The sequence below is a fragment of the Clarias gariepinus genome, chromosome 11 (assembly GCF_024256425.1).
Source record: "Clarias gariepinus isolate MV-2021 ecotype Netherlands chromosome 11, CGAR_prim_01v2, whole genome shotgun sequence".
Classification (NCBI taxonomy): domain Eukaryota; kingdom Metazoa; phylum Chordata; class Actinopteri; order Siluriformes; family Clariidae; genus Clarias; species Clarias gariepinus.
In genome coordinates, this window is record NC_071110.1 from 30,963,868 (window position 1) to 30,973,791 (window position 9,924).

The following is a 9,924-nucleotide window of genomic DNA, read 5'->3' on the forward strand; positions in this document are numbered from 1 at the left end:
TACTGTTGTGTTTTATTGACTTCACACACAAAATAAACACAAAATATCAACAATTTATTGAATTTTTCTTTACAGAAAGTGTTTTTTTTTTCTCATCAACAGCATCCCATTTGCGGTCAGTTCAAAAAGAAGCACACGTGATGATTACCGAGTGTGTTGAGTAAGGGGCGGTTGTGTATCTTTTGTGTGAGTGTGTGTGAGGCTGTACGGTGCAAAGGTCCGACTGCGGCAAGATAAGATCATAAATCAGTAGGTGTGTTTCATTCCACATCAGTCACAAGCATTTAGAGGCAACCTTTATGTGTGTGTGTGTGTGTTTAGATGTTTAACAATCATCAGCATGTCACACAGTGTGCCTGGGTGTGTTTTCTAGACTGATGAGTCATCACTTTAAAGCTTAACGGCCATAAAACACTTCTGGGAGTGTTCAGAGGAATAGAAAAAAAAAGCAAGATTATTTATTCGTCGGCGTTCATGCTGGAAGTTTAGAGATTTTACAGCGCTATGTCGAAATCCCATAATGCACCATGATGGATCAGTTATAACCTTTAAGTTGAGAGGTAGCTACAGTAGGGTTGTAACATAGCCAGAGGACACGCCCCTGCGTCCCTTTAACATGTTTCAGTGTGGGTTTGATTTATACATTTATCTTGCGTGCTAATGCTAATCGGTGTAATAACCTGCTAGCACGTCTTGTTCTGCTGACGTTAGTGTTAACAGAGCTGCAAACGTTCCAGAAAAGCTTAAGTTGAGAGTCTGAGAAAAGGGGCACTGTAACCCCATTACAGTGTTAAAGTGAAACAACAGATGCATAATGCCCACCTCACACACCAGCCAAATCACCTGCATGCTCTCAAGCAGTTCCATGTAGGCCAGCAGGAGGCGTAGCACACAACTTTGGGCCCCGTACATAAACAGTTACATTGGGCCCTTTCCATTCTTCATCCATATCTCTGATATTTCATTCAAGAATTACAAGAGCCCTCCTGTCTCTGGGGTCCCGTGTAGTCTGTACCAGCCCCACCCCACCCCACCACCACTACTATGATGCCCGTGAGGGCAGTAAAAGAATTTTACTTTACATTTAAATTATTTACACACAGCACAGAGGAAATATTACAATACAATACTTGCATTGAGTTTAATCATACACAAAATAATGTACCACTATTTATATTTATAAGAACACTCCGGGAGGTCATGCAGAAACTGATGGAAAAGAGGAAAATCAAGATATAAATCGTAGGATAGAAAAGTCCACCAGCGTGGATCAGCCTGAGAGATTCATGGGGTGTTTTATATACAAATAAGGACATATTTGGAATCATGTCAAAGTAAAAGCATTATATATACTGTAACTGTTAAAGACTGTAAAGTGGGCGTGTCTGTACATAGAAAATATTTTCAGAAAACATTATTTGTGGTAATGTAAAATAAGTAATGGAACACATCAAGATGTTTTTTAGAATGTTTGCGCACGCATCACGTAAAAACTACTTAACACATTTTAATGGGGTTTTTACAGGTGTATTTGGTCGTACCTACGTTACGAGGTAACATTCAATTCAATTTTATTTGTATAACGCTTTTAACAATTGTCATTGTCGCAAAGCAGCATATAGTCTTTGTTTCATTACAATCGGTCCACGAGAAGAGAAAAAAAAATTTAACAGGTGGCGTGTGTAAAACAAAAGCAAGTCTCATTGGACTTAAGGTTAAAAATCCATTTTTTCTCTCTCTGTTTCAGCCTGTTGTGTGCGCGCGCACGCATAATTTGACACCATGCCCCTTCACACCCTCACCCCCACCTCCTCTCGGCTTCACACACACACATTTCTTCATGCAATTGTTTTTAAATGGTAAAGTGCAGGTTAGTTTTTTTTTTTTTTTACTTTACAGCAGTGATTTCGTTAGCATATCCTCACGCAAGTGTCATTAGCAATGTTCCTTGCTAACTTGACTGATAAAACATCTTTCTGTTGATGTGTGTGTGTGTGAGAATTTTAAATAAGAGAGAAGAAATGTTTACTGAGTAAGATAAGAAGAGAGATAGGTGGAGGGGCTGATTCCTCCTCTCCTCTTACTTTAGCTTCACACATACACACACATACACAGCGCCTGCGCGCATAAACGGAAACACTTATCTGTCGGGATTTATTCTGTACTTTTTTAAAGGTAAAGTGCAGGTTAATTTGTTTTATTTTTACTTTATATTTTATTTAATATTTTTATATATTTATTTTTTGGTCTGTGGAACGAATAATTTGAGTTCCCATTATTTCTTATGGGAAAATCCGATTTGGTTTATGAGTGTTTTGGAATATGAGCCCGCTTCTGGAACGAATTATGCTCGTAATCCTCTAAAGATGTCAGTTGTTGCACCATCGTTGATGATATCATGTGACCGACATTAAACTGTACAGTCGAAAATAAAGTCACACTAGTGATGAAAACTACTAAAAGGCAAAGAAAGCGAGATAAGAAGAAGAAGAAAAAGAAGTAGAAGAGTGAAAAAAGTACATGGATACAAAAGAAGGGAAGAAGAAAAGAAAAATATTTTAAAAAGTACTGAATATAAGGTAAAATTGTACTTGATTTATGATTGCGAATCTCTCAGTGTATGATTCATTAGCCTTTAAGTGTTCTTATGAAAATGTATGTTACATGATTAAACTCGATGCAAATACTTCAATGCCACTGTAAATACTCACATGTATTTCCCTCTTCGGATAACACTACGTCACTGCGCTCACTCCATTTTATTAGATGGTTGACCTGTTGACTGATGCCTCTACGCAGCTGTAAATGTGCGTTAATGTCAATCAGATTACATAAATATCATGTGGAGAAAAAAAAGCCCTTTATAGCTGACTCGTCAGAAAGAGGATGGGGCCAAGTCTTCCACAGATTATGAACATAAAAGCCACAGAAACTGGGCGTGTGGTTTGAAACCGTGTGAAGATGAGTGATTGCGCGAGTCTCACGTGAACAAAGTCACAGCAACCCCAGCAGCATGAAAACCCGACACACCGCCACGCTGTTGACCAACCCGACCACAGTATACGTGCTAAACTTCAGCGGCACTTCGATTTCTTTCCTTCTCTGAGCTTTACAATCGTTAACCGCTACACCATAATGCAAACACAGCAGCCGGAGTGCGATCCACTTCATCACCTGCCGGGTTAGCACTAGGATCGAAACCCCCACGCAGAACCGTGCAAATCCAAGAGTGAACAGCGTTGTGTTCATAGGAGGCAGGGTTACCGGGAAGGGCCCCGAGGGTTCAAAAGTCATGCCGAGCCTTTGGTTGAGCCAGTAGCCAACTGAACAGCCGGCACCACAGCCCAAAATGATAGTAGTGTCCCCCCGTGTGGCGCTGTAATGGTCCAGCTCGGGGTATTTGTAGCACAGGATGAGGGGCAGAAACAGTGTGATGGCAGGAGAGAGCGGGCTGTTGAGCTGGTAAAAGTCCAAACTGTCCCAGTGAGGGTAGGACACGGCCAGAATGAGGCCGGATATGAGAGTCCCGCAGATCACATCCTGGGAAAATGAAATGAATGATTAAACAATTAAGACTGGACTGTAAATGATTTTAAGAGCTATAAGCCTATAGCAAAATCATAATTTACACTCGCTTTCCAGAATTATAACGGCTTGATAACTAGCTAGAGTGCTGCTTCGCTTTCAATTACTTACAGTTAGAGCAATTTGCTAACTATCTAGATAGTCGATAAGCTTTAGATTATCTGTATTTACATTTACTGCCTTTGACAGACGCCCTTATCCAGACCAACTTACATTTTTATCTCATTATTCTGTACGTCTGAGCATATAATAAGGTTAAGGGCCTTGCTCGAGGGCCCAACAGTGGCAATTTTGGGATTGTGGGGTTTGAACCTGGGACATTCTGAACCGTAGTCCAATAACCACTGAGCCACTTAACAACTGAGCCACTTAACAACTGAGCGACCCCTCACTCCCTGACCTGAATGCTGTATGTATAGTTAATGTATATTTAAGTATGATATAATATAGTACAGTAAATCAGTTTGCTATCTAGCTAGATAACTAGCATTATCAGCAAGCTCATAACTGGCTGTGGTACTAACATGCTAAGCCTGAAAATTAATAAAACTGCTTCACTAATCAGTTAACGAGGCAAACAGCTTGTTTGCTAATGTAAAAGTCTTACTTGTTTGATCAGTTAGCATGGTAACTAAATGATTTGCTAACTATCCAACCTGTGTACAGAGTGATAACTGCAAACTTACTAGCTAGTATTCTAATGGACGAGCATGCTAATTGGCTGAGCTGTTTATCTTTAACGTACAGATACTGTACTTGTTGCGGCATTGTTACATTTTAAATTTTACCCTTGTAAAAATTTAAGCTTTAAATGTCATATTCGCTTAAATACCAAGAGCTACATAGATATCTAGCATGGTAAGTGCAGGTGAAGCTCGAAAATTAGCATATTGTGCAAAAGTTCATTTATTTCAGTAATGCAACTTAAAAGGTGAAACTAATGTATGAGATAGACTTGTTACATGCAAAGGAAGATAGTTCAAGCTGTGATTCGTCCTAATTGGGATGATTATGGCTTACAATTTATAAAAACCCCAAATCCACAATCTCAGAAAATTAGAATATTATGTGCAATCAATAAAACAAGGATTGTACATAAAACATATCAGACCTCTGAAAAGTATAAGAATGCATATGTACTCAATACATGGTTTGAGAAATTACTGCCTCAAAGACATGATCAAAGACATGAGACCGAACAATGCAGAAGAGCTGAAGGCCACCACTGAAGCATCCTGGTCTTCCATAACACTTCAGCAGTGCTACGGAAGACCAGGTTGCTTCAGTGGTGGCCTTCAGCTTTTCTGCATTGTTCGGTCTCATGTCTTTGATCTTCTCTTGGCAATGCCCCATAGATTCTCTATGGGGTTCACGTCAGGCGAGTTTGCTGGCCAATCAAGCACAGTAATCCCACAGTCATTTACCCAGGTTTTGGTGCTTTTGGCAGTGTGGGCAGGTGCCAAGTCCTTCTGGGAAATAAGGTCAGCATCCCCATAAAGCTCGTCTGCGGAAGGAAGCATGAAGCATGAAATCTCCTGGTAAATGGCTGCGTTGACCCTGGACTTAATAAAGCACAGTGGACCAACACCAGCAGGTGACATGGCTCCCCAAATCAACACAGACCGTGGAAACTTCACACTGGACTTCAATCATCTTGCAGTGTGTGCCTCTCCATTCTTCCTCCAGACTCTGGGGCCTTTGTTTTCAAATGAGAAGCAAAAGTTGCTCTCATCAGAAAAGAGGACTTTGGACCACTGAACAGCAGACCAGTTTTTTTTTTGGCCTAAAGTAAGACGCTTCTGACGTTATTTGTTATTCAGGAGCGGCTTGACAAGAGAAATAAATTTAAATTTTATTTGTCACATACACAGTCATACACAGTACGATATGCAGTGAAATGCTTAGAAAAGACATTTAAAGAAAAGAAAATAAGACATTTAAAGCCCATGTCCAGGAACCGTCTGTGTGTGGTGGCTCTTGATGCACTGACTCCAGCCTCAGTCCACTTCTTATAAAAGTCCCCAACACTTTTGAATGGCCTTTTCCTGACAATCCTCTCCAGGCTGCGGTCATCCTTGCTGCTTGTGCACCTTTTTCTTCCACAAAACCTTCTATTAATGTGCTTCGATACAGCACTTTGAGGACATCCATTGCTTCTTTTGCAATTACCTTTTAAGGCTTTCGCTCCTTATGGAGGATGTCAATGATGGTTTTCATCGCAATTGCAGGTCAGCAGTCTTTCCCATGATTGTGCTTCCTACTGAACCAGACCATGGAGAGATCATTCATTTAAAGGCTCAGGATCCCTTTGCAGGTGTTATGACTTAATTAACTGATTAGAGTGGGACACATTGAGCCTAGAATATTAAAACTTTTCACAATATTCAAATTTTTTTTTGTTGAGATTTGGGGTTTTTATGAGCTGTAAGCCATAATCATCTCAATTATGACACATCACAGTTTGAACTGCTGTATCTCATATATTAAGTTCACCTCTTAAGTTGCATTACTGAAATAAATGAACTTTTGCACGATATTCAAATTTTTCGAGGTTCACACACAGCAGTGCTTTTTGGGTAAGCTGTGTTTCTGACGCACAAAACAGCATCGACCAGGTTGAAGTGGACAAGTGCACATGAAGAACAGGATGAGAATAGAGGCGGTAGGATAGAGCCGACTAAAATAGTTGACAGACCAGGAGCTTTTTATAGCCTTTCTGTCTCCACACACACACACACACACACACACACACACACACACACACACACACACACAGTGTTAAACTCTCACCATGGCTGAGTGCACACCAGTATAAAGGCGGCTGAGACTGACGAGGGCTGAGAGAACCACGGCTATGACGAGGCCAAGCTCAAACTGAAACTAAACCACACACACACACAAGCGCTAGGATTAACATACATTCATATATGTGTCAACACATTCATTTCATATATATTTTACAGATTTGTGCGTGTGTAAACCTTGACTCTCTCTGTTGCGCTCAGCAATAATGTAAAGGCGATGGCTGTGGCGGCCATGGCATGAGTTGAGGGCATGCCAAACTCAACACGATGTTCCAGTTTTACCACAGGGGGCGATAAAGGACGAGGGAGCTTCAGCACATCCTTCATCACCTGTCCTATATACATCACCACCTACAGGGAGAGAGTAATAATGAACTGTCCTATATATACCAACTAGAGGGAGAGCAATAATCACCTGTCCTATATACCTCACCAGCTAGACTGAGAAAGAGAGGGAGAGAGAGAGTGAGAAATCATCACTTGTTCTATTATACATCAGCACCTATAGAGAGTGACCTGTCCTGTTATACATCACCAGCTCCAAAGAGAGACTGAATAATAACAACATGTCCTGGTATACATCACCAGCTCCAGAAAGAGAGAGGGAGGGTGAAATAATAACATTTCCTTTTATACTATACGGCTACAAAGAGAAAGAGACTAATAGTCACCTGTCCTGTTATACATCACCAGCTACAGTACAAAGAGATAAACTAATAATCACAAGTAATACTATAAATGACCACCTACAAAGAGAGAGAAAGAGTAATGATCACCTATTCTATTATACCTCACCGGATACAAATAAAGAGTAATAATCACCTGTCCTATTATACATCACCAGCTACAAAGAAAGAGAGCAATAATCACCAATCTTAATATCCATCACTGCTACAGTGGCTAAGAGAGTAATATCTCCTCTCGTGTGAAACCTCACCAATACAGGGGGTGACAGAACACTAATTACCTGCCCTCTGATATATGAATACTCACAGAGAGTGAGAGATCACATGTCCCGTTATAGATCACCAGCCACAGACAAATAAACTAACAATCATAATAACGCTAATATGCATGACCAGCTACGGAGAGAGTTCTAATCATCTAAACTACTATACATTACTGCAACAGAGGCTGAGAAAATAATACATTACATGTCATATTATATACATCACCAATACACAGAGTAAGGGAGCAATAGTCGCCTGTCGTGTTATACATGACCAGCTACAGCGAGAGAGTATTAATCACCTGTGCTATGTGGTTTGTATATAGTTATATAATGTAGTATATTTAAGGGTATTTTCTTGATATCTTATATATTAAATTGATGTTTGTGTTTCTGTCTCTCACAGCCCACATGTTGACGAGGCGGCGACACAGGAAGGGATCCAGGTTCCAGTGGATGAAGGGCAGAAAGGAGATGTAGAACACTTCATTTCCCAGAGTGGCAGATGCCATAAACAGGACGTACAGTGGCCAGTTCTTTACCTCGTACTGAGAACTCAAGTCCTGGAGAGAGAGATAGAGAGAGAGACCCAATAGAGCAGTGTTACTGTATGGACTTGAACTTGTCTCAGACTTGTCACCATTTCTGTTCATTTGGCCTGATCTGAGATTGTGAATTGTGAATGTGATCTGAATGTGTGACATTCATAGTCAGGTGTGTCTTTATCATGCTGGAGGTTTACCCGCGGCTTTAACCCAATTAAAGAGTTTCCCTCTGTTTCCCATCACATGCATTCGGATCAGCAATCCCTCTGTTCACCTAATGATGATCTGGTAATCAAATTAAATAATATTATTACCAGTATGACATAAACGTTGATGATGGCGCTGATGAGGAAATCCTGTGGCGGAACAACCTGTTCAAACGGCAGTCAAACAGAATTTCTTCATACACACTTGTATGTATGACCACGAAACTCGGTTCATATTTAGAGCTCATTAAGCTGAACAACGTTCTGGGCTCAATTTAACAGGAAGTCAGTTATATTGGGTGGTTTGCAAAAACGCACTCTTAGGGAATTTATATGATCAACACCAAACCGGAACGCGGAACAGCTGACTTGTTTGATTTCTGATATCTCAAACAAGTCAGCTGTGACAATGCCTTAGATTTACACTAAAAAGTGGTTAGTAACTTTCTGTGTGGCATTACATTGGGTAACATTATATTGAGTGGCACTTTTGGTGACATGTTCTGTGACATCATAGTGTGATACTTTTTTTCCAGCATCTGCAGCCTATTCTACACACATACACATCACAAACGTTAACAATCACGCACGCACACACACGCGCGCACACACATCACAAATGGTAACACTCTCTCTTACACACACACACACACAAACTCATCCACACATATACACACACACATGCACACAAACACATATATCACACACATACACACACACACACACATCACAAATGTTAACAATCACACGTTCATCTCAAACAAATGCTCAAAAAACTGACATCACATTCAGTGACATCACATTGAGTAACATCATAGTGTGATGCTTTTTTTCCCAGCATCTGCAGCCTATTCTACACACACACACACACACACACACACACACCACAAATGTTAAAACTCTCTCTCTCTCTTACACACACACACACACATCACAAATGTTAAAACTCTCTCTCTCTCTCTCTCTCACACACACACACACACACACACACACACATCACAAATGTTAAAACTCTCTCTCTCTCTCTCTCTCTCTCTCTCTCTCACACACACACACACACACACATCACAAATGTTAAAACTCTCTCTCTCTCTCTCTCTCTCTCTCTCACACACACACACACACACACACACACACACACACACACACACATCACAAATGTTAAAACTCTCTCTCTCTCTCTCTCTCTCTCTCACACACACACACATCACAAATGTTAACACTCTCACACTCACTTTGGAATCACTTGCAAATTTCTTACATGTGATTTTAAAGAATCATTTACTGTATACATAAAACACCTTGTTCAGACAGATAAGCTAACTTTTACTGTTTTTTTTTTTTCAAACTAACTTTCAGTTGCCCAGATGTTGAGTGTACACACCTGACCTGACTTGCAGAGCGGGAAAATCCAGTCCTCAGCTATTACTCAACTCTGTTCACTTGGATCTCTCTCTCTCTCTGAGTGCCCAAAATGTTTCTAATCACATACTGTTTTTTTATTATTATTATTATTTTCTTTCTTTTTTATTTTTTTGCTGTAATCCACACTTAATACTCATTTCCATGATTTTCTTTTGCCTCTGTAAACCGATGACGCTTGTTAATAGCGTTGTACAAATTAAATTAAATTGCATTGAACACTTACGTCGTTTTTGCTGTTCGGCGCGCGCTTGCCGTTCGCGTGGCCGTGGCTCCCCGCGCTGAGCCGCTTCTGAGAGGACGGAAACAACCCGCAGGCGTGCTGGAAACCGGCCACGAGCTCCGAGCTGCTCAGGTACGAGACCACTGATCTCACCATCATCATCATCATCATCCTCTTACACGCCGGGGTC

The 9,924-nt window shown here is 40.6% G+C and overlaps 1 protein-coding gene across 2 annotated transcripts; it reads right to left on the minus strand.

Moving 5' to 3' along the window:
* Positions 1 to 44: 44 nt before the first annotated feature.
* Positions 45 to 9,924, minus strand: sgpp2 (sphingosine-1-phosphate phosphatase 2). Of its 2 annotated transcripts, XM_053507928.1 has the most exons (5): positions 9,738 to 9,924; positions 7,743 to 7,901; positions 6,567 to 6,740; positions 6,376 to 6,465; positions 45 to 3,540 (listed from the first exon to the last, which is right to left on the minus strand). In XM_053507928.1, the coding sequence occupies exons 1-5, from the start codon at positions 9,903 to 9,905 to the stop codon at positions 2,995 to 2,997; spliced, it is 1,137 nt and encodes a 378-aa protein (XP_053363903.1). In that variant the 5' UTR covers positions 9,906 to 9,924; the 3' UTR covers positions 45 to 2,994. The 2 variants fall into 2 exon arrangements, with proteins under 2 accessions (XP_053363903.1, XP_053363904.1); XM_053507929.1 differs by lacking the exon at positions 9,738 to 9,924 and having other exon boundaries at positions 7,750 to 7,820.